This window comes from Neolamprologus multifasciatus, chromosome 17, assembly GCF_963576455.1.
Source record: "Neolamprologus multifasciatus chromosome 17, fNeoMul1.2, whole genome shotgun sequence".
In the NCBI taxonomy this organism is placed as follows: Eukaryota; Metazoa; Chordata; class Actinopteri; order Cichliformes; family Cichlidae; genus Neolamprologus; species Neolamprologus multifasciatus.
In genome coordinates this window covers 26,435,845-26,463,681 of record NC_140455.1, presented here as the reverse complement: position 1 = coordinate 26,463,681, position 27,837 = coordinate 26,435,845, and the positions used below count along the sequence as shown (strand labels likewise).

The 27,837-nt window shown below is 39.1% G+C and overlaps 1 protein-coding gene across 2 annotated transcripts in view; it reads left to right on the top strand.

Moving 5' to 3' along the window:
• The window catches only part of cacna2d1a (calcium channel, voltage-dependent, alpha 2/delta subunit 1a), a 124,258-nt gene that overhangs the window by 85,409 nt on the left and 11,012 nt on the right, over positions 1-27,837 (top strand). The window contains exons 11-35 of one of the 2 annotated variants that reach the window (XM_085136875.1): positions 583-741; positions 1,319-1,423; positions 1,520-1,598; positions 2,948-2,997; positions 3,159-3,248; positions 4,288-4,350; positions 5,045-5,128; positions 5,253-5,327; positions 5,953-6,024; positions 6,222-6,293; positions 6,384-6,445; positions 6,786-6,862; positions 11,920-11,980; positions 12,068-12,165; positions 14,280-14,364; positions 14,515-14,577; positions 16,475-16,584; positions 19,312-19,386; positions 19,776-19,843; positions 19,947-19,985; positions 20,071-20,142; positions 23,275-23,427; positions 24,455-24,506; positions 26,073-26,129; positions 27,234-27,351. In XM_085136875.1, the coding sequence (XP_084993001.1) occupies positions 583-741; positions 1,319-1,423; positions 1,520-1,598; positions 2,948-2,997; positions 3,159-3,248; positions 4,288-4,350; positions 5,045-5,128; positions 5,253-5,327; positions 5,953-6,024; positions 6,222-6,293; positions 6,384-6,445; positions 6,786-6,862; positions 11,920-11,980; positions 12,068-12,165; positions 14,280-14,364; positions 14,515-14,577; positions 16,475-16,584; positions 19,312-19,386; positions 19,776-19,843; positions 19,947-19,985; positions 20,071-20,142; positions 23,275-23,427; positions 24,455-24,506; positions 26,073-26,129; positions 27,234-27,351 (2,039 nt within the window). The other variant, XM_085136874.1, reaches the window with a different exon arrangement.

Genomic DNA, 27,837 nt, shown 5'->3' with positions numbered 1-27,837 from the left:
CCAAAACAGATGTTTGGCATTAATGAGCCATGTACCAAAGTCCGTGCTCTGTGTATGTGTGATTATATGTGTGCGTGTGCACGTGGCGGGTAGGTGTGTGCATTAATTGACTGAGTTCCATCTGTTCCTCCACGTTAACTATTCACCAATATTAACATGAAGATGCTTCACGTGTGAATCTGTGTAAATGTAATTTAACCTTTTAATGTGATTTCTGCTTCAAGCAAATAATTCTTTCGTAATAAAGCTTTTGTTGTTGTTTTGTTTTTACCTCCTTATGCCACTCTTTTCATGCCCTTACCTGCTCTCCTTCCAATTCTTCTTCTCCTATAGCTCCCTTCGGTCAGTCCAGATTTGATTAAAACTGATTTCATTTCACACAAGTGACATATGTCAGTAATCACTGTATATTGTTTCAAATGGAATCGCTTTAATCTTTTTATCCTGAATGTTGAAGTGTCTTTACATGGTTCTGCAATGAAGGGGAGGGGGGGGGGGGGGGGGAGCCACATATTTAATAGAAAATATGTGTAAGTGTCTTCCCTGCACTTCCCGTCATCCCTCCTTACCTTTTCCCTCCAGTTCCAAAATGTCGCCAAGAATGTGTCGTGCTTTGGGAACCTTGTGCAGGCTAATGTAAGGAACAAGAAGATACTGAAAAACGCTGTGGAGAACATCACTGCGAATCTCAGCACCAATTACACAGCTGGCTTTGAGACGGCCTTTGAACAGCTTAAACAGGTAACGTGTGTCTTGGGTAGGGGTAGGCAACTCCAGGCCTCGAGTGCCAGTGTCCTGCAGGTTTTAGATATCACCTTGGGTCAACACACCTGAATCCAATGAGTAGTTCATTACCAGGCCTCTGGAGAACTTCAAGACATGTTGAGGAGGTCATTTAGCAATTTGAATCAGCTTAAACCTGCAGGACACTGGCACTCAAGGCCTGGAGTTGGACACCCCTGGTTTAGGGTTATACTTGGTTGATGCATTGAGCTTTTTGTGTTAAATTGCATTATACGCTATTGTTCCTTAAACAGTAATAATTGTAAGAATAATGACAGCAAACACTGTAGGACACACTAACAACTCAATCCCAGTGGGCTTCTCCTGAATACTGGGTATGTGTCGACCTCCTCTGGTTGTTTCAGATATCGCAGGTTTGATTTTATTAGTATCAGAGCTGCCGTTTAATTCCTCTTCATCTTTTTTAACAGTAGCAGCAAGTCAAATTCTTTTTTCATCGTCTTCTTTTGGCTGTTTTTATTTATCCTTGGTTAAATAGTGGTTAGTTTTATTTCCATCTCCTTGTTTCCATTAGATGAATTACTCAAGGGCCAACTGTAACAAGATTATTATGCTTTTCACTGATGGCGGAGAGGATAGAGCAGAGAGGATCTTTCAACTTGAAAACCCACAAAAAAACGTAAGCCTGTAAACACTCTTTTACAATGTTCAGAGTGAAATACCAGAATGAGCCTTTTAGCATATTTGATTTGATTGCTTCCTCTTTTCCTCGTAGGTGCGTGTCTTTACGTTTTCAGTAGGTAAACACAACTACGACAAGGCGCCTATACAGTCGATGGCCTGCAACAATAAAGGTACATTACAGGGTCCATTGGAGGTTTAGAGAGCTTGTGACACGTTTGTTTCATTCACCTGAATTTTCCTCTGTAGTATAAAATATATTCTATAGGTACCATTGTGACACCTTTGTAAATAACATTTTTATTGTAACAACAAGGTTTTAAATGCATACTCTCCCTGCCTTCTTTATTAGCTACACCTGTTTAACGCAAATATCTAATCAGCAAATCACATGGCAGGTAAATCTTGACATACCTATCTACCAATCGCTACATTCATAATCTGATGAATGAGCTGGAGAACAACTCTGGGTTATTTTCTTGCCCAAGGATATTTGGTATGCAGCATGGAGCAGCCAGGAATTTAACCCAAACCTTCTGATCAGCCTGGTATGTGAGTGACTGAAGGTTCCATGATGATGATCACAGGAAGAAGGCAGGCAGAGGGACACAAGTGTGCACACAAATACAGAGCAGGAGAAACTTCTTACCTATGGCAGCCATCTCTGCGGTTTACAGACAACAATCTGAAAAAGAGAAAATATTCAGAGAGGGGCAGTTCTGTGGTTTAAAAACACAGAACTGATGTGATAGTTCACATGGGACGAACAAAATATGACAATAGAAGACTTGAAAAATGCTGCCGAGTTTTATCAGTCTCGGTTTCTGCTGCGCTATTCAAATGCTAGAGTCAGAATTTAATCAAAGTAACATATAAGCATGGATCCGCCTTAACTTGTATCAGCATACAGTCTGCTAATGGTGTGGGGGATCATTTCTCGGCACACTTTGTGCCCCTTAGTATCAGCTGATCATGGTTTAAATGTCATAACTTACCTGAATATTGATGTTGATCATATCAATTACTAGTAACCAGTGTACCCATCTTCTGACGGGCGCTTCCAGCAGCTCATATAATCTCAAACTGGTTACTTGAGCACGACATTGAGCTCAGATGGCCTCCAGAATCACCACAGATCATTCAAATAAAATGACTTTTGGGATTGGGATGGTGGAATGGATGAGTCACATCATGGTTTTGCAGCTGAAAAATCTGCAGCATCTGTGCGATGCTATCATGTCAGTCTGCCTTAAAACATTTTCCAGTTCCTTCTTCAATCTATGCCACAAACATTTAAGACAGTCATGAAGGAAAAGTGCAACCCAGTACCAGTCAGTGAGGCTAATTGTAGGTAATTGCGACCAGGTGGAGACTAGATGATAAAGTGGTAAATTTTAGCGTTTACACAGCGTCTGGAGTGAGGATGATTATTAACATGTTTTTTTGTTGTTCAATATCAATATGTTTTTCTTTTCTTGGGGGGGTTTGTTTATAAAATTTAAAAAATATTTTTCTTCCTTAGGTTATTACTATGAGATCCCATCTATAGGTGCCATTCGGCTAAATACTCAGGTAAATACACATTCAGTCACACTCATGCAGTATTTCTGCACTGTTTTTCATGTCAAAGTCCCACCTCGCTTACTTAACCACTTGTGTGCTGTGCCCTCTTGTGGTAGAATGCCTCATGTGCAGGTTCAAAAGTAATATTCTTCCCTTCATCCTCTTGGCAGGAGTACCTGGATGTTCTGGGAAGGCCTATGGTTAAAGCTAAACAAAAGGCCAAGCACGTTCAGTGGACTAACGTCTACCTGGATGCTTTGGTATGTTAAGTGTTGTAACCAAAATGCATTGCATTACATTGAAAGAGTATGGAAGCAGAGATTCTGTCGCTTGTGTAGAGCTCTGGAATTAGAAGAAATCTGTTTTATGTCTTCTGAAGAATTTCAGATAAGTTTTATTTAGTTATACTAAACATGGTGGTGTCATCCTGCTCAGCCGAACTCTGCTGAAGTAGTGTTTGCGAAACATTATTTGATAAAAAAGAAAATATAATAAAATAAAGAAGATCATAGTCGTTAAGTCATTAAGATTTACTTCCCAGTTGAAATTCAGATAAGAATACTGATAAAGTGAGCCAACTGGTTTGGATACTGTCAGTGTTTGGAACAGTATTGACCTCATGTCAGCACTGGAAATATCTGTCTTTTATTACTGGAGACATCCTGGATTTTATCTGACATCTAGTCATTAAAGCAGTATAAAAAAAGGATCATATAAAATGCATACAAATTTGACATACAAGATACAAAATTGCACAGAAACAGAAAATGACGTGCAGTAAGGCATTGATATCATATGCTAAGACTGCGTTAGACACCGCTAAGCATTAATCTTCTGAGAGCATCTGTTTCTGTCTCTCATATTGTGTCTGATTTTTGTGTAGGTGTAAATACAATTCCAAATTACCTTAATCTAAAATCAAATGAGCTGGGTTTCATTTAAACACCAGACACAACAGTCAATGTGGTTGTAAAGGTAGGCCCCCAGACATACAGCAAACATCGGTGAGATTGGTGAGACAGGCCGTTTAGTATGTTTAAAGTCTACCTTGACCTACTCCTTTAATCAAAAGGGGTCACCACAGTGGGTACCTCCACATGTTTGATTTGACAGATTTTATTTTTTATGCCGGCTGCTCTTCCTGTTTACTTCTTAGGCTTATGTGTTAACCACAAGCACCAATAAATTTCCTGTATGTAAAGCACATCATGGTGTGAACCCGAGATTAGAATTATGAGATTGCTTTTGTTTACACCTGGGAGTGACTTGTGTTTAAACTGTGCCTGTTTAACCTTGCAGGAGCTTGGCCTGGTGATCACTGGAACGCTGCCTGTCTTCAACAAAACCGGCACAGGCTCAAAGGTATCCAGAACTACTGTTGGACTCCTATGTTACCATTTTTTTTTAATCACTTAAATCATTCTCGCCTGCTTTTGTTTTGTGCCTTAACTTATTCATTCTTTGTTCTTTCACATCGTTCTTTGTTGCATTTGACTCACAAAATAAATGTACTGTATGCCTGACACTTTGACCCCATGAGAGGATTTAAGTCTGTGGTTTTGGGATACTCCATAAAGTTTACCAGACCAAAAAGTAAACATACAATTACAGTCTCATCCTTTACTTTTATCCTCTGCTCTCTTGTGGCTCTAACTTACATCCTCTGTTGATGCGGTGGTCCCCCGAAGCTCGCCACAAGAAGAGAATCTAGCATGTCGTAAAACAGAAATCAAAATGAGATCAAAACTGCAGATCAGAGTGAGAAATGATCCGGTAGCTAAGTGCTTCAAGATGAGGTCACATGTCTACCTCGAAGGACTCGGGCTTACCTCCACTGTGACTGAAAACAAGCCTGGAAATGCCTTGTCAGTGACTCATTGCAACACGTGACACTATTGGGAATTAAACTGTCCAGATTTCTGTTGCACCCCATTTCCTTGAAATCGTTCAGAATGCACAAAGGGACTTGACTCATCCAAAAAGAGCAGCAGGATTTAAAGTAGGAGTTCTTGCAGTGATTGGTTTTTAACTGTTCTTTCTTATGGCTTTCTCTTAGAAACCTCAAAACCAGCTTATCTTGGGGGTTATGGCAATAGATGTGTCCCTGGATGATATCAGGAGACTGACTCCTCAGTACACTGTAAGGGCAACACAAATAAAGACACACAGATCCTGTGTATGAATAGGGTAGATATTACATTTGATTATTAGTTGCAGTCCTCTTTCACACAGACATTTGCTCCTCTGTTCTTTTGTTCTTCTAGTTTGGTCCAAATGGCTACTACTTTGCCATTGATCCAAATGGATACGTGTTGCTTCATCCTAATCTGAACCCACAGGTAGGCAGAACTTGTGAAAAATTAATTTGTTTCTCCACAGATTTGCTTCTTACTTTAAAAACCATTAGATGGTCGTTAACGCCAGTCAAACAGTCATGAAAAATGGCATTCCTGATTATCAACAGGCTTATTGTTATGGTTTTGCAGCCTGTGGGATCACTTATGTTGAGTTTTAGCAATCATATTGCAGGATGAACCTTTGCAGAAAGGTTGCGTTTCTGTGTATCAGATGTGAGATGTTTCTTTTTTTTTTCTTTGCTTACCAGTCTGCTATAGTAATTTCTGTTGCCAATAGGATGTTTGCTTGGATTTCTACACTGACTGTGTTATTTGGCGGACTTTCGTTGTTTATTATACACAAGTCAGCCATATGGCTCCAGGATGGTGTTTGTTGAAGCGAGGCAACACGGGCGTCATTGAGATATGCATTTTCTTGTAAATGTTGTATGCACAAATTGATTACAGATGATTACAGCAAATTATTTCATAATAAGACTGCAAAATGTCAAAATAGTTTCTTGGAAATACATTAGTAAGAGACGATTACTAGTCTCTCTCTTTTTTTTCTTTTCCCCTGCCAACATTTTTTTGGTACACAACACTAATTGCTCACATTTCTGCGCAGACCGCCAAGTTTCATGAACCTGTAACACTGGATTTCCTAGATGCAGAGATCGAGGATGACATCAAAGTGCAGGTTTGAAAAACACATTTCTCTGACTCCTATAATTGCAGGAGGTCACATCAAAATCAGATAAACTGTAATACAGGGTTGCCAAATGAATGGCCTGGATCCAAAAAGACTCCAATCTGGCCCCCTAGACATCTATCAAATTAATCCTAATAAGTGAGGTGTTACTATAGTATCATTTATTTGTAATGTTTGGTCAACAGATAAGAAAACAAATGATTGAAGGTGAAACAGGAAGTACGACTATATCTACACTGCTGAAATCAACAGATAAGGTAATTTTATTTGATGATGCGTGATCATGATAATTTGGTCATTTTGTCAGCTTATACACATATATATAGTCATAATATTCTTGCCTAAAGCGTTACATCGATCGAGGTCAGAGGATGTACACCTTTGCGCCGGTGAAGGGGACAGACTACAGGTACGCAAAATATTTTGACTATGATTTCGGCGATGGTAGATTTGGTGCATGCAGATGGTAGGCTTTTTTTTAAACCCCGTGCATGTTTTGCATTCCTACTTTACATAGTCAGAATTCTGTTTTGTGCTCATTAAAACTGATCCGTGGAAAGGGCAATATCCAGACACAATTTGGAATAAACTTTTGGAAACCAGTCTGCGCAGCTTACTGCATGTGAACTGGTAAATTATGCTTCCTGCTAAAAATACTTTGCAAGCCTTGCTGAAAGATTTGTGGTGGAAGACTGAGGATTTTTTTTCCAAAGCAAAATGTCATGTTTTTATCATTTGTCCTCTCGCAGCCTGGCCCTAGTCCTGCCCGAGTACAGCATGCATTACATCCGTGCAACAATTGGCGACACAATCACCCAGGCTAAATGTAAGTGCCACACTAAATCAGTTCAGTCTCTTTTGCTATTCAAGGTTTTCCACTCATTTATATTTACTTTCTATATATACAGACAGTAAATACATGGCAGTGGGTGGAAAATGACTGTTAATATTCTCCAGTGACATCAATGCTCTCCATGTAAGGGCTAAAAAACACTTGTGTGTCTCGTTATAGTTCCTATTCATCACTTATAGCACACCCCATATTTGCTCACACGGAGATAATATATATACAGATAATTCATTTACATGCTCTCTCCTTTCCTGCACTTGTCACTTGTGTATCTATTGCAAAACCCACATTCAGTTGTGGTGGTGTTCAAAGTTTTTGTCACCAGACAAGCGGGACGAGAGGCTCCAGTGTCCCGTTTCGCACATATAGTACTCATCACTTCGTTTAAAGCCAAATACCTCAGCGTGTGTGAGCCTGCCCGTGTGTCACCAAGAGGGTATTTATACATTTGTGCTCAGTCGTGAGATGATATACACCAGATCAGAGCGTCCATATGTGTGGCGTTGTCGTCATGTCCCTTTTAAGATCTGTCTGTTCCCACTAGTAAAATATGTCATTGACTTATAGTGTTACTCAAAGGACATTTTTATTGTGTGTCTATATTCATTGCAGCTAGGTTGGAGCCATGCCTGGTTCGAGTCTGCATTCAGTGGACATTTGTGGATCTTGTAAATGCAATATTACTTTTGATTTTGCATATATTACATAAACCTTACAGTCATACTGGTCAAAACACATTTTAAGACTTCTAAGCCACCACAGCACACTTCTTATTTCAGGAAAGACACAAAGCCTGCTTGATTCTGGCAGTCTGTTATATTTCATCACCTTTCAATAATCATACATGTGGACAGTTTGAAAATGTCTATTGGAAAGGCTTTTTGTAACATCTGAGATTTTGGTATTGGCTGAAAGTTCTAAAGTTATAACAGTTGATTTCTTTTTCATTACAGTGATTAGTTTTTGATTGCAGAGTAACCTTGCACACACTAGCAATATTAAATAGTTCAGAATAGAACAATTTTTAGCTTGATTCTAACAAATTAAATTAATAAGGCAAGAGTTGCTTTTGTGCTAAAGTGTGATGCTGTTAGTGTGAAAATTCAGTTTGAAATTAGTGTGCACACACACTTAAAATGTGGTTTTTATTCTTAATTTTTTTTAATGTGTCTATCTATGAAAGAAGAACCTGCCCATGATCAGTTTCATGATCAAGTCAGTGTGTGAAGGTTAATCCCTACGAGCCTCAGGATCTATAAAAGAGACTGGTCATATTAAAAATGGTCACAGGTGCACTGCAACTGTAACTCTGAGCATTGAAGCCCCACCCACCTGCTGTTTAAACCTTCTGTTTTTTAAGCAGCAGCCAATCAGATTAAGTTACAGAGAAGGAAAGGGAATAGATTAACTGAGGAACTCCACCAAGTCTAAGTGTGAGGTAAAAGGACCATAAATAAGAATTCTTTCAGTTGTAATTCATGCAAAGCTTCTTCAATAGAGTCAAATAATAGAAATATGGTAGTGACAATAAGAGCTCCACTTTAGATGTAAATGTAAAACCCATTTTGTTCCTCAAGACAAATCAAATGAAGTTTTTATAAGATGACTGAATGAACAGATTTTTGCCACATATCATAACGTTTGTTAAACTGCCCCTTTGTGCTTTCCACAAACTGATTACTTAAACTGTTGGGCACTTTCGTAGAACAATATTCTTATTCAATTTCCCTTTGAATAAAATATTGTGTAAACCCTGTTGGCTTACTTCCTTTCCGGCTCTCTTTTCCCAATTCCCTCTTTCCTCTCCTCATCTTTTCACTGTCCTCCCTTCTTACGTTCTCCTGCCTTCTTCAACTCTTGACCATTCCTGGTGTGTTGGACCCCTGCAGCGTTTTTGGGCAAGTATTCTCCTCCTGTTTTTTGCCTCACAGCCTCTGTATTCTTTGTATTCTCTTATCACCGGCAGACTTTGGATGTAACGTCTTTTCCTTTGGTTCACTCTGATGCGGCGGACTCACAAAGACAGAAGCGTTTTGTTCTAATGATCTGTTTTCCTTCGTATGCTGGTTTCTGATTAATAATGACAGTTCTGTGACACTGAATCAAGCTGCTATTTGCTCTGAGAAGCAGTGCTTCGCATGCAATGTGGACCCACAGTGCGGCGCAGACAGTGTGTGCGGGTCTGTGTGTGCAAGTGTGTATTTAACCCCCCACCTGTTCCAATGGCCCTCAGATGTGGTTTTGGCACTAACCTACTGTAGCAGGAAAAACAGAGGACAGGATGTTTGCATTATTTAAAGGTGAAACCATAAAGGAGAAAGCTGTGAGTCTGTACCCCGAACATGAGTTAGTGTGAGTCTTTGTTTTCCTCACTTTTCTCCTTTTTTACTCACTTTTTTTTTTACAACCTTGTTAAATAACTCCTAATGAAAGACAGGATACTTCTGAACACACTAAGCCTCGCCTCTTCTGTCTGCCCTTCTGTGTGCTTTGTCATCTGTTTTGTCTTGTTTGCCGGCATCGAATCCAAAAGTCTCAGCAGAACATCGTTAATCTCTGAAACTGAAGCCTGGCTTGTCTGCTTTATTCCTTTTCAGAGAGTCAGAACACTAAATGTCAGTTTAAAAACACAGTTCAAGTCCAAACCATAATCTCCCAATTCCCTCATGTATTTATCACGCATTTGTTAAGTCGGTGCAGATTTTTATTTCTTGTTTGTGTATGCGAGATCGATTTATGTTGAAATCCAGAGTTACTGTGAATGAATTTAGCATTTTAAAGAAGCTCACAAAACAAGCCAAGGGTTTTTATTACATTTTTTATTTAAAAGCCCAAAAAGTAAATTAATTCCTCATTTCCTAAATCTCTCTGCTATCCATCATTACTGGATACTTTGTGGGATTAGTAAGCAGTGACTGAATATAAAAGAAAAACCACATGGGTGCAGCTATTCCCCAACCATGACCACCAAAGAGGACGAGCAGCAGCCATGTCGCCGTGAGAAATTCTGCTGTATCATATAATCAACAGAGAAAAATGTTAAGGTTAAACATTAAGGTTACGATCTGCGGTGTATATATTTCTCGCTTCATTTCAATGCACCGTATTTTTCATGCAAATGCATCACAGAAGTATTTTAACTCCACAGATTTATGCTATCGCCAGAAGAATGCTAATCCTAACGCTAAAAACGCATATCAAACCTAACTTTAGAAACCGCATTTTAAGCCTCTCTTTGTGTTGTCCATCAGCGCTGTCTCCATTTGCATCCAAAGGGCTAAAAACCTTTAGTTCGAAATGCAATATTTCTATTCAGGACTCGTTCTGTGAATAAAATATTGTCACCTTTGACCCCTGTGGTTTTACCCTGTCTTTTCTTTCCCCTTTCTTTTCCCTCTCGTCTTTACCTCCCTGGGGGATGATTCGCTTGTTCGTTCACTTTGTCTCTGCTGGGATTTTTTCCACACCAGGGAAAAATGGCAAGTATTTTTTCCTTTACTTTCATCTCTCTCCTTCTGGTTCCAAGTCTTAGCGGTCTTTTATACGGCACATCTGGCCAAGTCTGTTCTGGTGCATTTTTATTTTTGGCTTTATACCTGATTTTCACCTGTTTGTGCAAGATTTGAATCTTTGCGGTCTGTAAACACAACTTCTGCCTCAGTTAGTCTAGCTGTACGAGTTATCGCAGCCCCTTATCATTACCAGAACACCAAATGGTGTGTTTGTGTCGATGCTGCTGGTGTCCTGACAAATGCAAAAAGTATGTTCCTTGGAAACTGAGCTGTGACTCAACATAGACAATAATCAGATAAGTTTCTCAATTGTGACGCTTTGCAGCAATTTCTTGTATTTAAACGTGTTTCAGCATGCAGTGTTTTGAAGGGACATATTTCAACACAAATTGCAATATTTACCTTAAACCTAACCAAGGAGTTTTTAGTTACCAAACTTAAAATAAATGAAAATACCAAATGTAAACAAAGTCAGGGGGGAATAAGGAAAATGGAAAGCTACCAAAGAGAAAACAAACTGCGGATGATCAAACTTGTGACTGTCTTCATTGACATACCCACAACCTTCTCATTGTGGGGACTTTTTTAAGAGACCTGTTATCTCTCATTGCCAAGACATACAGTGTTTTAGATCGTCTAATACATTTAAAATAAGATAACCTGATAAATAAATACAAAATGTAGTTTAAGGGAAAAAAGCAAACCTAAAAAAAGTGGAAAAAGTAGTCGCCACCTAAACCTAATAACTGGTTGTGCCACCTTTGACAACGAGAACTATAATGAAGTGCTTCTGCTACAAGTTTGAACTTTGACTAGGCCACTCCCAAACCTTCATTTTTTTAAATTAATTTCTTTTTAGTCATTCAGAGGTGGACTTGCTGGTGTGCTTCGGGTCATTGCTGTGTTGCATGACTCAAGTGTGCCTGAGTTTCATGGGAAAAAATGCCTCCTTCATGATTTTCTGGTAGAGAGCAGAATTCATCATTCAATTACTGCAACCTGTGCAGGTTCTGAACAGCAAAGCACTCCTAGAACCCCTTGAAATGCTGTGTTAGTTTTGCTGCACGTAATCTCTTCATTTCAAATAATATTTTATCCAAACTCGTGAGGATCATCAAGATACTTTTCTTAATTTTGGTAAATTTAGTCAATCACAGTTAATTCATGTTTAATAAGAGGGGCAATTCCTTTTTCACATATAGCCAGGTAGATTTGGATAGCTTTTACCCCTTTGTAATGGAAGTCATCATTTAAAAACTGCATTTTGTAATTTCTCTGGTTATTTATTTTAGTCTAAAATTTGTATTATGACCTGAAACATGTAAACGTGAAAAATATCCAAAACATACGAAATAAGGAAGAAGGTTATAATAATTTTTTCACCTTTTTGAGGTATCAGTCTCGCTCAGATGGAACATCTCATCTCAATCTCAATATAGTGACTCTTATTAACTTGTCTATTCTGAACCTAATTTTGAACCTTTATTGGGGAAAACTCATATTACTTTATACTTATCGCAGTTTCTGAAAGCCTCATGGCTGACAAGTTTGATGAATATGGCTACACACTGATTGCACCGAGGTAAGAAGGCACAGACAACTTTTTATAAAGTTACTTCTAACATAACTTTTACTCAGTATGACTGGAGAATTGTTCCATTGCCAACAGAGATTACTGCAAGGACTTAAAGCCTGACGCCAACACCACCGAGTTCCTCAAGAGGTTTAACGATTACATTGACACGAAGACTCCAAACAACCCCATGTGTAAGTATCAAAAAAGGGAGAAATATTTACAATTTTTGTCCATTTTGCATGTTCTTGGTGCCTATGCTTATGATGTGAGCACTATTTGTTATAGTAGGTTTATATGAAAAAAACATTTTTTTTACTGGAAGAGTGCCAACCCAAACATACTCCCAGAAGTCTCTCTTTCCAGTGAAGTACAGGTCTGGCTGGATGGTTTGGTGTGCATGACTAGGCAAAGCTTTGTAATGTTGAACCCCTCTGTTCGTGTTACCCATTTGATGCTAACTCTAAAAGTCTGACCATCACACGCCTGACTGCACATGTGTGAGGCACGTCGGCTTAGATGTGTGACACACACACACACACACACACACACACACACAGTATTCGATAGCAATATGCCTTCCACACCCCACCTATAGCCGCTCGACCTCATCCAATTACTCTGTGTTTGTGAGAAAGAGCAGGACACGTCAAGCCGAGAGCGTGAGCGGAGCAATAAAACACAAATCAGGGACCAGTGGACCTTTTCCCTAACATCTGACCAATGCATTAACATCCTTGCCATTTCTTACATGCGCTCATTGATATGGATCACTCTTTTTTGGGGGGGCGAGTAAACCAAAAGGTCCCCTGATATTTATAAAAGAGCTCCTATATTGTGTTCCTTGGTATAATTTGATGGTGTGCATTTAATAACTTACTTCAAACATCTCAACAGGATCAATCCAATAAAACTTTTCACCCAATTGAAATATTACTTTCACCATTATTAGCTGCCAGTTTAATGGAGTCCATAGAGAGCAGAGAAGGAGAGAGAGAGGAGGCCCATGTGGACTGTTGGGGGTTCGAGCATCGTTACACGCTTTACTTGGTTAAGCCACTGCAGTGGCGAAGAAGTTGAAGTACATTAGGAATTCCTGGGCTGCCTCCAATAAAGAGTCTCTAATGAAAAACACTGCACAGAGAGGGAAGGTGGAGTAGGAGGGAAATAAAGTGTTACACCAGCTGTTTTCTCTGATGTGTGTGTGGTGTGTCATAAAGGTTGGAGGAGGTGGAGGGGGTGCACCGACGAGCCTCGATGTTAATGGACTGAAGAGGGTCGCCTGTGGGTTCAAAGAGGCGGGCATAGCGACAAAAAAAGAAATGGACGAGCAGCTTGTATCATATGTTACCTTTGTCATGTGGTTTTTCACAGAAGACCGCAAAATGTTTTTTTTTTTTTTGTAACACCTGTGCTACCCTACCACCCTCCCCAGAGAAGGAGGCGTGTGCATGAAAATGCGTGTTTCATTCCTACAGTGCTTTAATACAGTATCTGTTTCTGATTTTAAGACGCTCTTTTCTTCAAAGAGTAATATTTGTTCTGAAAATTTTCATTTGTGACATTGCTAGAGCTTTATTCTTTCAGCTTGGTTTCCATTTGGATCTTTTTAGGTGTTTGTGATTTTGGTAATATCTCAGTTTAATCTTGCTCCCTTCTCTCAGTTTGTGATTTGGCTCTGGATACGTAAAATGTGATGCAAATGTTAAAATATTTCCAAGCATGTTTTTGTTTCTGACAGTATTTCTGCTTTTCTCACAGCAGAGTTTGTGGTTACTCTCTATTGATGCTCCACAGTTTTCTTTTGTTTTTATTCCACATAATTTTTTAAAGTGCAACATCAGCTTATTGAGATGAGACAGTTTAAGACTGATGCCTAACAGAAGTCTACCGACTCCATCCATTTGCTTCCGCTTATCCTTTTCGGGGTCATAGGGCGAGAGGCAGGGTACACCCTGGACAGGTCGCCAGTCTGTCGCAGGGCTAACACACAGGGACAGATTCGCACTCACATTCATTCGCACATTCACACCTAGTGACAATTTGGATTATCCAATTAACCTATCCCCAGAAGCTGCATGTCTTTGGACGGTGGGAGGAAGCCGGAGTACCCGGAGAGAACCCACGCAAACACAGGGAGAACATGCAAACTCCACACAGAAAGACCCCGGCCTGATGTTGGAATTGAACTCAGGACCTTCTTGCTGTGCGGCAACAGTGCTAACCACCGTGCCACCGTCTACCGACTCACTCGCATATTATTCCAAAGGTAAAATACTGAGGCTCAAAATTCTGTTTTGCTGTTTAGGCAATGTGGATTTGGTGAACCGATTGCTCCTTGATGCTGGCATCACCTCCGATCTAATCAAGATATGGAAAGAAAACGATCCGATGTAAGTGAAGCACCGGTATTTGGTAAAGAATGACCAGGTGGAAAAAATTGAACACAGGTGGTTCAAGTATTTCAGTTAATGTCAAAGATAAAGCACATTCCAGTTTTTGTAACGGTATGCTTTACAGCTTTATTTTACTCTGCTTGTCAGAAACGGTGTCATGTCCAGATATGTTGCGACTGAAGGAGGGATCACACGAGTCTACCCCACAAGGTATTTCTTAGATGATCAAGGGCAGGGTTGATTTAGGATCATGGGAAGAAACATGTAGTATGTTTAGGATTATCTGATAAAGTATTATGATGTGGTCTGCTTATAGAGCAGCAACTTACCCATGTATTGCTTGATTTTTAGTGGTTATGGCATGAAGTCAGATTTGTTATGTATGTTTGGATATAAATGTATATCCATTTACTGCTGTATGTCAGTGGGTGATGGTGGTATAAGCTGAGGAAAGTGGCCCATTGGACCTTATACTTTGGTCCCTAGGTGCTTGACCCAGCTTCTCCTGGGGATTGCCAAGGCTTTCCCAGGCCAGATTGGATATTTAGTTCCTCCAGCAAGTTCTGGGGTTTCCCTGGGGATCCTACCAGCAAAACATGTCTAGAATACCTCTACATAGAAGCATTCCAGCCATCTTAACTGGTCCTTTTCTGTGAGAAAGTCCAGCTACAGTATTCTGCCCCTCTATCTACCTAAACTTCTAGAGTGATCCCACAGAAAAGTCAATATCCAGTTAGTTCATACACCTTAAGTAAAGGTTGAGCAATAGCTTGACAAATAAATTTAGAACTTTGTCTCCATCCCTATATCGTTCCTATCAACGATTGACCATGTCAAAAAAAGTGGCAAGTCATGTGACTAGAACTCAACATCCCGTCTGTTGCTCAGGATACGATGGAGATCATGAAACTGCTGTTCACTTTTAAAAAGACTTGCTTACGTGATTATTAAAATAAGTACACAACAATAATAATAATAAATAAATATTATTTGTCATGCCACACATGGTATTTGTAATTAATGCATCACTTGTACTAGTTTTGTCCATGTATCATTTCTGAAAAGTTTTTGTACAACCTTTAAAAAGACCTTTTCTGTTTCTTTTCTATCTCCTTGGATAACGTTAGATTCATCTACAAACTCTAATTTTAAATTAATTCCAGTTTATTTGAATCTACTCTATTTAATTTCTATAGTGCCAATTCTCAACAACAGTTGCTTCAAGATACTTCATTGTAGGGTAACAAGCTTTTAGAAAATCCCAATAATCAAACAGATGGTGACAGTAGGAAGAAAAAAACTCTTCTTCAGTTGGGGATGAGGGGCAACAGAACAGAGAGAGACAGGACAAAAGGTATACTAGAGAGAGAGAGAGTCCGATCTATTTTTTCTCAAGGATTGTTGCTGAAAAATTGTTTGCTTTCATTTGGCACCCTTCAGAGTGATGAGTGATTTACTTTGCTTCCCATTCTGGTAAAACCTGTATTTTACTGAATCATTTCAGGTTCAGTTTTAAGGAAGTTTTATTCTTACTTACAGGATAGGGTAAGTCATTGGCAACTCTGGTCTGTGGGGTACCGCAAGGCTCTGTCCTTGGACCATATCTGATTTCTTTATGCATATTACCCCTGGGACAGGTTATCTGTAGGCACAGTGTTTTCACTGCTATGCAGATGACACAAAGCTTTACATCTCTTTAACACTAAAGGCAATATATTGAATGCTAGATGGCACAGAACTTCCTGCAGTTAAACATGGATAAGACAGAAATAATCATCTCTTCTTAGCAAATGTTTAAAATTTGTTTTTAATTTACCTGTTTTTTTATTTTCTTCTCACTTTTTAATCTTCTCCTGCTACCAGCATTCCCCTAATACTGTTTCATCTTTATCTCTTCTTTAAATATTTTATTGCTATTTGTTTCCTATCTTGTTTTTGATTTTTGAAAGGTGCTCTATAAACACATTTATTATTACTGTTATTAAATGTGAGCGTGATAAACAAAGAACTGCAGTTAGAATTAGATCTATAGATATTGGAGTCAAAAATGTGGTCATGGTAGTATTATATTGGTAATCTTTGAATGCACTCATCTTTATTTTTACAGTAATGGCCTGGACTGGACTGGACAAGCGGAGACGTATGATTTAAGCTTCTACAAGCGAAGTTTGGACAACGATCTGTACATCTTCACTCCAACTGTATTCGAAAATATTTGTGAGTAACAGCTACTCGGTTGTGTCATCACCTAAGAGTTATTCTCTCCCAAAGACAACTTTGGCTAAAATACCCAGAAAGCCTCCTTTGAAGATCAAGCTCTTCCGTGAATACTCCACGTCACTGTGTAAAATGGTAAATGGCCTGTATTTGTATAGCGCTTTACTAGTCCCTAAGGACCCCAAAGCGCTTTACACAACCAGTCATCCACCCATTCACGCACACATTCACACACTGGTGATGGCAAGCTACATTGTAGCCACAGCCACCCTGGGGCGCATTGACAGAGGTAACATATTTGTGCAATGCCGTACAACCTGCAAAGTAAGCTAAAGAATGCCTGGCTACAACGCAGTCACCAGGGGGTTCAACACAGTTCAGTTTTCACAAACATATCAGTATCAAGCTATAAAGAGGCAGACACTGTCTGAGCTCTAAATAATTAGCTGTTAAATCTCTCTATCGGGGGCTTGTGGGAAATAAACCCACAACAAGGCTTGAGCCTTTACCTCAGTTCTCACCTTTGTCTTGACTTTCACCTTCGCAGATGACTAAATGGTTACAATGAATTGTGATCAGATCTGGTTCTCTTGTGCTCAAATTGTGATTCACACTCAGTAACTAACTTATTTTTTCTGAAGTCAAAAGCGCTTCAGTAGTATACAGTGTTTTTATACAGTAAAGCATACAGTTGTTTGAATGAGTCACTAAAGGAGCATCAAATGGACAGTTTAAAAGAAAGTTGAGTGTAGTGGGTGAGGGGACAACAGTAACAATTTTGTGAATTGTCTGTGAAGGTTCTCTGTCATCTAGGTCATGATAGTCCAAGGAGCTTGGAAAGAAAAGCGTCTGGACTTCTTTAAGTTGCTTGAAGACATTTCACCTCTGTCTGAGAAGGTACAACATAGAACAGTCACCTCGACGGGACAAGACTCGGCAGTCCATCTCCATCTAAAGGACAAAGGTCACTCTTTCGAGGACACCAATGTTGACATTATGGACAGAGAAGACAAATGGTTTGAAAGAGGAGTGAACAAAGCGATCTATGTCCACTGTGAACGGCCCTCTTTGAACAGAGGCTGTGGTTTACGACACCAACTGTCTGCCATCTATAATCCAGTTCTGAGATCTCTTCCCAGACGCTTTAACGCCAACTCACATCCTGGGCCTTTTGACTTCAGGAAATCGCATGATGGGGTGGGGCCAGGTCTCACAATGAGTTCACCCGAAACCTTGGCTGATTGTGACCCACACCCGTTTTCACACCTTAGCTCGCGTGATTAGATAGAGGATCATTAGGGGGTCCATGTTCCTCTTGTGGGGACACTCCCACAGGGCTTAAATCTGGGACTAGGGATGGATATTGTTTAGGTTTTATCCGATACCGGTGCCAAACCGGTACTTTTGAAACGGTGCCGGTGCTCAAACCGGTGCTTAAAGAATGGAAAACACAAAAGTGGTCCAAAAACCTCTCATGTTCAGCTGTTTTTTTGTAAAAAGATAACAATGTTAGCCTTTTCTGCAGCTATGGGGCATATATGGTATCATTCTTGGCTGGAAGCAGTGCTTAAACAATGGAAAAAAACACAAACTTTGTCCAAAAACCTCTCATGTTTAACTGTTTTCCACTTTTTCTTTGGTCATTTTAGCCTTTTTGGCCAGGGTGAAGGGAGTATCTGCCATCAAACAAGAAGACAGCTGCATGTAGCTATGATGGTGTTTGCTGTTCACCTTACATGCATTAATGTAATAACGTGGTTAGCCTACTCAACGTAAATTACACACGAACAACATTAAGCTACTCACGCAGAGAAGAACGGCTGCTGCTGCCATCATCATCCGTCATCATTTCTGCTACACTGGCAGGGCTAGGGGCCAGGACTCTCCTCTTCGGGTTTTTGGGGGATGTTGCTAATTCCGGGTCCGATAACAGGCAACCCACAAGCAGTAGATGTGCTCGGTGTGAGGTCTCGCAGCAAGCTATCAAATACGGCGCATTTCTCGGCTTTAAAAAAAAACCACTATGCATCGCCAGGTGTTTCATCAGATTTGAGGTGTTACCTTCTTTGACAGTATCACAGTATCAGCTTAAAGCACTTGTTGCAGTGCAGCTGCTGAGTTTGCATCTTTTGCTGTGAAGTACAGCCAGACTTTTGACCGCTTCGCCTTGGACATTTTTAATTTGTAGCTCTGCTCTAAAAGAACGTACGTACCTGGACCCGCCTACTATTCTCGGAAACTTAAAATGATTGGCTAGAATTGGCTAGAAGTGTATCATTCCATACCAGTTGGTGGCGGTAATGCACCTTTCAGTTGTTTGCCAACCGCCAATACAAATGTAAGGAAGAAGAAAGTGTATCACAGCTCAGGAAAAAAAGCACCGAAATAAAGCACCGAAATGTGCGCTGCTTTTCCGTCTGGTTACTACCGTTTATGTCAGAACCGGTGCCATCATGGCACCGGATACCGGTACCCATCCCTATCTGGGACTCTCCACCATTTGATCCTAGAAATGAAGAAGCTTCTCAGATGAGAAGTGAAACGTCTTCAAGCAACTTAAAGAAGTCCAGACACTTTTCTTTCCAAGCTCCTTAGACAGTTTTGTGAATTGTTAATTTGTTTAGTTTGCTAACTTTTAATGATAAAGCCAGTAAATTGTTAGACGCCATAAAATGAAAATGTGCACATACCATTTTCAATGCAGCGTTTCCTTGGTTTTTCTTGTAGCTCAATATGAGGGTTCAGTTCTAGTGAGTAAAGCAGTAAACCTCAAGATTGACGATACCACACTCAAACCAGCTGGTAAGAACACACGTGCACAAATACAAATCACAACCCAAAGAGTGTTTACATGTTTAAGCCCCATTTCTCATGCTCTATCTTTTATTAAACCGCCTACGCATAAACACACTTACGCTTAAAGCGATGCATCTTATTTATAGATCCACACCCTATAGTGTGAACTTCTTTTCCTCCACGAACACTTGCTCCTTCTAATTTAATAGCCACTACGTTTGTCTATTTCTTCTTCCCTCTGCCATAGATACACAAACACACATACACAAACCACACATCAAGTTGTCTAGTTGTCTGTGATCTTTAGCCAAGTTCCATTTTCTGAGTTCAGAGTGGAAAGTTGACACAGAGGTCCAGTATGATCTAGGATGTCTGGCTTTTGTTTTTTAACCCAGTGGTCGGTGTACATTTGGACATAGATATGTGGAGAGAGATCTTCTCCAACACCTCACAGAGAAAAAGTGTGAGTAGATCCTATCTTGATGACATATTCAGCATGTGCGCAATTAGATACATTTTGTTGTTCCTATCAGTTTTCATCATTTTGCCCCTCCTATGTTTTCAAGTGCAAGGATGAGCTGTGTGGCTGTACGATAGGCGATAAGGTAAGAGGTTCGGGTATGTAGAAAATGTTTTGCTGTTAGTTTTGGGTGAAAATCAGCGCTGGTTTAATCATCTGTTTAATTCCAGAATTTAAACTGTTATATTCTGGATGATGGAGGCTTCTTGGTGATGACCAATCAGATTGACCATTTTAATGAGGTGGGCCTCTGGATTTTGTTCTTTTTTTTTTTCATTTCATTCATAGTGATTCTGATAAAAAGTCAAGTATTTCTAAATATGACCTTTTAACAAACATCAAGTAGTTGTTGGTGTTAGTTGTTAATATTGAACTCATTATTAGTATTTTTTAAATTCCACTAATCAATTATTTATTCTGTTTATGATTTACTAACCATGAACTGTCATTAGTGATACTTGTATGTGTCTTCTCCTTCACTTCTCTGTGAATTTGGAGCATTTATTTTAGGTTGATATTTGGTGGTCTGATGACTGATTTTATTTCTTTAGATACTGTGACATGATTATTTTGTGGTACTTCGAATTTAGAATAGTGTAGTATTTAAATATGTATGCTTAAATAGTATCCTGGGGACTTATTCATTAGTTCCTTAAGTCTATTATCTAAACAAGAAAAAACACAGGAGTGGAAAATGATTTAAAAGGAAAAAAACCCTTTAAAATTAGACCCTTTAACTCGTGATTTAGATCATTATATGGTCTGTGATGATCTGTGATTGCCTGATTTCATGTGACCAGAATTCTGCAGTCCTGTGAAAGCTTAACACCCCATCATCTAGTAGTTTGTAGAACCACCTTTGGGAGCATGAACTTGATGTAATCATTTTCTGTATAACTTTATCAGTGTCTTACATCATTGCAGGGGAATTTTAGCTCACTCTTCTTCCTAACATTGTTCAGTTCATTAAGGTTTGCATGCATTTGTTTGTGCACTACTTTCTTAAGGTCACGCAACAGCATTTCAATTAGGTCGTTTGGAGAATTTGCACTTTGACTGGGCCATGGCAACATCGTGATTCTTTTCTTTGTCAGTCAGTCGGTTGTAGATTTGCTACTATGCTTGGGGTATTTGTCCTGTTGAATGACCAAGTGTCAGCCGAGGTTTAGCTGTTGGACAGCCTCATATTTGACTCTCATATTTGGGTGAATTTGCTCGGACGTCCACTGCTCAGATGATTGTGGAATTATGTTAAAAGACATTTGAATTCTCCTCATCTGGAAACTGCCACAACTTTGTATCTAATTAGCAGTACATGGCTACTACCTACGTTGGGAACAGTAAGGGTGTGTTTAGTTTTCCACAGGACATAGAACCCTATGAAAACGTAACTTTTCACATGAGTGTATAGATAATGTAACAACTGATCAAATTCTGTTCATGAAATGAAATTGGAGCGTTCAAGGTAAGCTGGATTTAAGTTGAAATATTTTGTGTCAAAACAATATTTCTTTCATTTTTCTTGACCTTGAAAGAAATTCTTTTTTTACTGCCAAAGGACTTACATGCTCAAAGTTGAATTGAATTCAACAACCAGTCATTTTACACACAGACTGACCTTTTCCTGGACTCGCCTAATGCAGTTTGTCTTTAACTTGCTGATACAAAGCCCATAAAAGTTTGAATATCACAACAAATCTTTTGTGAATCTTCAGTAAGCCTAAATTTGCTTTTTTATTACTAAAAAAAAACATAACAAGGGAGCCTAATAAAGCTTTCCCAGGGCTTCCTATTATTAGCTAATTCACAAAGCCCAAATACAGAAAATAGATGTTATTGCCCTATTCTAAAGGCTGACACTGGGCCTCTGTTGTCATCTGAGTAAATGTTTTCATGCCACCTCAACTCCTTCCCTAATCAGAGTTGGGTGTATGGTGGATAAATCAGTTGCCTCAGCAGTACTAAAAACCCAGTGACCTTGTTTATAAAAGGCAGTGTGCCCTCAGTCATATTTCCTACAGCAATGTTATTCTCTCTGTGAGCTTCCCCTTTTCTCTCCCTCTTACTATGTCCTTCTCTCCCCAGCTTATTCCTTTGCTTTCTCCCAAACGCCCTCCGGGAGTCTGCAAGCTAACAGTGCCGGGACTGTTAATTCATTATTTCCATTATTGCACGTGGAAAGAAAAGAAGGCTCACTTTACCTTCTAGATTAAAAGATTTATATACCCTGTGAATGTTAAGATAAAGAGGAATGAATAAATGGAGGACAGCTTGTTAGCAGTGACCTGAGCGATTGACTGCATTCATAAAGTACAAACACACAGAGCACTACTTACTGTACACACACCCTTCTGGAAACACTGTTACTTAAACACTTCCATGCACACAGTCATGTGATACCTCTGATATACTGAGGCAAACTACTTCCCCCAAGTAAAAAATTTATGGCTGCCCGATGGACTGTGTTAATCAGATTATACCGAAGTCAGTCATCCTGGTTTGAGAGTGATTTGCTGTCTGTTTGTCTTTAAATTCTCTGTGAACTTTTTTTGCACATGTCTACAGTTTCACGACTTTTTGTTGCACATGTTTTACTTTGTGTGGGTTTTTTTTTTTTTTTTCAGCAAATTTACAATCACTGACCACTTTATTAGGTACACCTGTTTAACTGCTCAATCAGCCAATCGCATGGCACTAACTTAACACATTTAGGTATGTAGACATGGTCATGATGGCCAGGTTCAAAGCAAACATCAGGCTTCTGTCAGTTGAGAACAAGAAAGTGAGGCTACAGGATAACGCACCATGTCACACAGCTCAGATCTTCCATAATGGTTTCTTTAGTGGACTCAAATGTCTTCCAAATTCACCAGATATCTGTCGTCAGTGGTGAAATGGAGGATTTGCATCATTGATGTGTAGCCGACAAATCTGCAGCAATTATATATTTCTATCATGTCAGTTTGGACCAACATATCTGAGGAACAGTTCCCACACATCTGTGTATCTGTTCTACAAAAAAATAGGTGGTTTTGCAAGCAAAGAGTGTCCAGTTCAGTACTAGTACTAGCAAGGTGTACCTAATAAATAGTTAGGCAAAAGTATAATGATAAATTCAAATTATCAAGAAGCTTAGGCTCTCTGTAAATGAACAGTCCCAACTACAATATCAATTTTAAAAGTTTAGTAGTTTTTGCTGTGTTCAACCATTTATCTGTGGGCTGTAGGTAGTTTGTGGACCTTGAGGCATGCTTACTACTCATGCATTTGTCTTGTTAATTATATGATTTCTTTGTGCAAGTTCTTATTTATTTATTTTTTAATTATAATTATTATTCTGTGCCCTGAATACCTGATCCCTGCTGCAAAACTAGATTGGGAAATTCTTCGGTGAGATCGACCCTTGTATTATGAGAAGCTTGATCAACTCGTCTCTGTACACCAATAAGAGTACGTATAACTACCAGTCGCTCTGTGATCCCAAGAAAGAGGACAAAACATCTGCCGGGATGCGATCCGTCTACGTGGTAAGTTACAAAAGCCAGAGACTATAAACACACACAAAACCTATCACACAAACCGAGCCACGCATTACTGCACACCTACACGTTCTGATGTCCATACGCGAATTAATTTCCCTGCGTAAACAGAAGGATAGACGCAAGTAAACATGATGCAATTTGTACTCATACCTGCTTGATGATATGTATGCACACCTACACATATACAGACGTCACTCTAAAGGGAGCCATAAATCTGGATAGTGCAGACACTAGGGAAAGCAGAGGGAATGGTGAAAGCATGGCTAAAGTGGATGTTTCAGAGTAAAAGATTGCTTGGCTAACACATCAAGCAATGTACAAGCTGGCACTTTTTTTTGTCCCTTACAAAAAATGCAACTTCCTGTGGAATGATGTAAATTATCTGCCGATTTTACAGTTGATGTTAAAATGTTTCCATCATAGGAAGAGGCAATAAGCCGAAACTTAGAGGTATTTGTATTTGTAAAAATTTCAAATCATTTACTAGACAAACAAAACTGTCATTTCCCAGCTGTTACCACATATTCGTACATGGTCTAGTGACCAAGGTGAGATGAAAGACGCAGATATCTTCTGATCAAAGACTCTGTCAGCAGCCAGTGTAACACGGTTAGTAAAGCCTCCTTGATGACTCAGGACACCGTCAACTAAAAGGAAAGAGTACAGCACTGATTCACCGAAACAAGGCCCTCGCATGCTAACTATAATCAAAGCAACATGTTGGGGCTTTTATTTAAACCGTGTGCTACTTTGTTTTCTCACTGGTTCTTTGTTTACATAGTTATCCTCACATCTGTTGACGAGGACTGTGCTCTAATTTCCTCACAAAGGAGGAAAATAAAACCTTTGGCTGGAACATTCGGTCTTTGTGCTGTGCAAAACTAGACAGCTACTGTAAACACAAACAGGATATTCAGACAGGCTCAACCAGCTTAAAATGAATGCTAAACTATTCATTATAGGTTTTATTTGGTGCTCAGCTAATATTCTTTTCTCATTTTCTCCCTTTAAGCCCACAATAGCAGATATATTAAATTTGGGATGGTGGGCACTGCTGCTGGCCTGTGAGTTCTTTTTGTTATTTGTTTGATTTTTAATTTTTTTTAATAATATGGTCTGCTATGGTGTCATTCCATTATTAGCTGAAATATTCTCTATAGAAGCAGGAATTAAGTCCTTAACCTCAAAATACATGGAAAACAGGATTTGTTCCTCCACATGGACGTATAGCATCTGTTTAATAGCTGATTTTTTTTCCCTAGACAGTCTACATTCCAGGAAATCATCTCTTGATTTATGTGCTGTGTCACTGTCTTGATGTCATTACAACATGTTCAATAAAAATGTATTTTAAGGCCACTTAAAATGTACCCATATTCACGCCCTTAAAGCAAATATTAAGACTTTTCAACTACAGTATACAAATTGCTTGAGCTAAACCTCATTTCTTTATGTTTTGTGTCAAGGAGCAAGACTGCTTTTTAAAGTACTCTCTAGCTTTAGATGTCCAGGCGTTACGAAAGTCTCTCAACCTTGTTCTTTGGACATTGGCTGCTTTTTCGCTACATTTTCAGTCCAATTTCTCAACCATTTTCAGATGAGTGTTTTGTTGGTTGTTTTTTTAAGCCACTTAGCACCTATGAATCATCCAAGCTTAAAAGGGCTCTTAACTCAAGAAAAATAAATCTGCATGCCTGGAAAACAATCTATGGAAGAGTCGCTGTCAAGAAGACGATCTTAGGGAAGAGAAAGAAATATATTGTGGCAGTGGCAACTGGTCTTATGGATCAAAATTTGACATTTTTGGTTAAAATCATCATCAATATATGTGGTTAAAAATATATGGAGGAGGTTGCCAATCAGACCTGATTGCAGTGGCTTCATTCTTTAGCATAACAATGATCCCAAACACACTGCCAGTGCAATAAAAGCGTAATGTAGAGAAATGTATAGAAAAGCAAACAATGGAACGCTATTAGTCATAGATTGGCCTCCCCAGAGCCTGAACCTTAGTATTATTGAGGTAGTTTGGGATCATCTTAACAGAGAATGGAACAAAGGGCATCCGATTGGGGCAGGTGTGGATATTAGTGGTAATCATGTAAAATCCTACCCCAGAATCTACTTCACTACACAAAGAAGAGCTTTGCATGTCTACCAAGAGGCTTAAAGATCTAATCTTTAAGACTATTTAAAGAAATTACAAGACAGTTGTCCTAAAGTCTCGACTATAATGTCTGCTTTCCACAAGCCTGCTTCGGTCCACGTGTGTCCGAGTGATTTTTATCATCAGAGCTTGCCTAAAGGTGATCATACCAAGTAATAACTTTCAAGCTGGTTTGAATGATACGAACACTATTTTTGACTTGCATGTTGTATTTCCACCTACGTTTTCACATTTCAAGAAGTCGGTGTTCCTATTTCCCATTTTCCTAGCAAAATATAAAAAAACGAGTGACGGCTCAAGACATTTGCACAGTAATGAAAATATGAAAATTGGATAGAATTTAGTTAGTTTAGCAGTTTGGTTTTAGCTTGCATGAGTACTTAAATAGATTTTTGTTTTAATGTATATAAAATCAAATGAATTTAACTATTTGTTTGTGTCTGGGATTGCTTTTTTGCTCTTAGGTCAATAATGCAACAGCTAGTGGTCAGCATCACATTACCTAACTTCGGGGAAGCAGGTTGGTTCCTATTAATTTCACATGAGAACAAGGGGGTTGAATTGTTTCTAAGAATCTGTACAGCCTGGATTGACTCCTTATGGAGAATTAATTATGATGGATGTTCTTTTTATTTTGAAGTCACTGTCATTTTTACAAATAGTTACAACCTCATCCTTAGAGGAATTTAGCAGGCTTAGGTTTGTATGTATTAGGAAAAACAGAATACCAGGCCTCCCTCTTTCTTTGTTAAAGACACTTCTTTTCATATGACTTTGGCAAAATAGAAGTTTTAGTTTATTAAAGCTTTGGAATTAGTTTTATGCTGTCATCCCCACGAAAATGTGAGAACTGATGTTAATGCCCAGAAATGTTCCTTTTTTTTCTAAATTTAAATATTACTATTTACATGGCTGGTTTCTCCTGGGAGGAGGGCAATAAACTTTATCTCTTAAGCTGCTTTAATTGTCACATATAAACAAAGGATAAATGTACTATTTGTACAGCACTCCCTTCATGTTGAACCTACAGAGAATGATTGTCTGTGTTAGGTTTTCTTTAAAGCTCAGTGTCAAAATGTAGACACAAACAAAATAAAATGGAATGGTAAAAGAAACTGTAGATTAATTAGCTTTACAGAGGATAGCAAAAGTCTCGCAAAAGTCCCTTTAAATACTGAGGAAAAAATGCTCCAATGATTCCTCTATCTTTTCCTGTAGCATATGAAACACTGGAAAAATCCTTATGAAGGGAAAGGAGATGATGCTGTCGATTCAAAACGACACAAATGCCCACTGTTCACGAAAATATCAACAGATTAACAGAAGTGTCAATTGAGGGATGTGCCAGAACTTGTGCTCATAAGCAGATATTCTTGGAAACTTTCAAAAGCTCACAGGCAAACTATGAATGTTACACTACTTAAAATTCACAATCTACTTGTTATGAAGTTGTTTCTTTGTGTGAAGCGCTTTGGGTTTACACAAGTGCTCTCTAAATAAAAATAATTCAAAACACACCTAAATGAATGCTAATGTTTGCCGTAGGTATAATAGGTGAAAATATATCAGAGCTGTTGTTTTAATTGTGTGTTAACCAAACATATACCTGAATATGCCTCTACAGCTACTGATGATGCACCGGATGTGGAGAAGGAGGTCTGCATCAAGGAAGAATATCAATACTACTTTGAGAATGACAGCCTGTCTTTTAGAGGCGTAATCGACACAGAGAAGTGCTCAAGGTAAACCTTAAAAACCCGTCTCAGCTAAACAATAGGCACTTGCTGTGTAGACACTGACAGAGAAGAATATCTGTAAAATACCTGACGTGGGCCTAAAACATTTCAAAACATTTGCATGCCATAAAAGTGAAGTCAAGTCACTTGGCATTTTCATGTGTGATTTGTGCATGGGCATGTGTGGTGTTTTAAGGTCCCCTCTTGCCGGCTAATGGAGTGCCTGCCTGCCTGCCTGCGTGCCGTGTGGAATTCCTGCACTTTAGCTGCACACACGTTTCTTTTTAACGACCACTATAAAAATAAAATAAAAAAGCGGAGCAAATCATTTGAGCACCAGTGACATGTGGGTCTCAGTAAAGTTCTCAGAGGACAGCGGCATGGTAAGGCAGGTTTGTGCGTCCTTATGAACATAGTTGACAAACTTGACTGAGTGATCCACTGTGTGTGCAGACCAATAGCTGACTACTTTCGTGGAAAAGAGATGAGAAT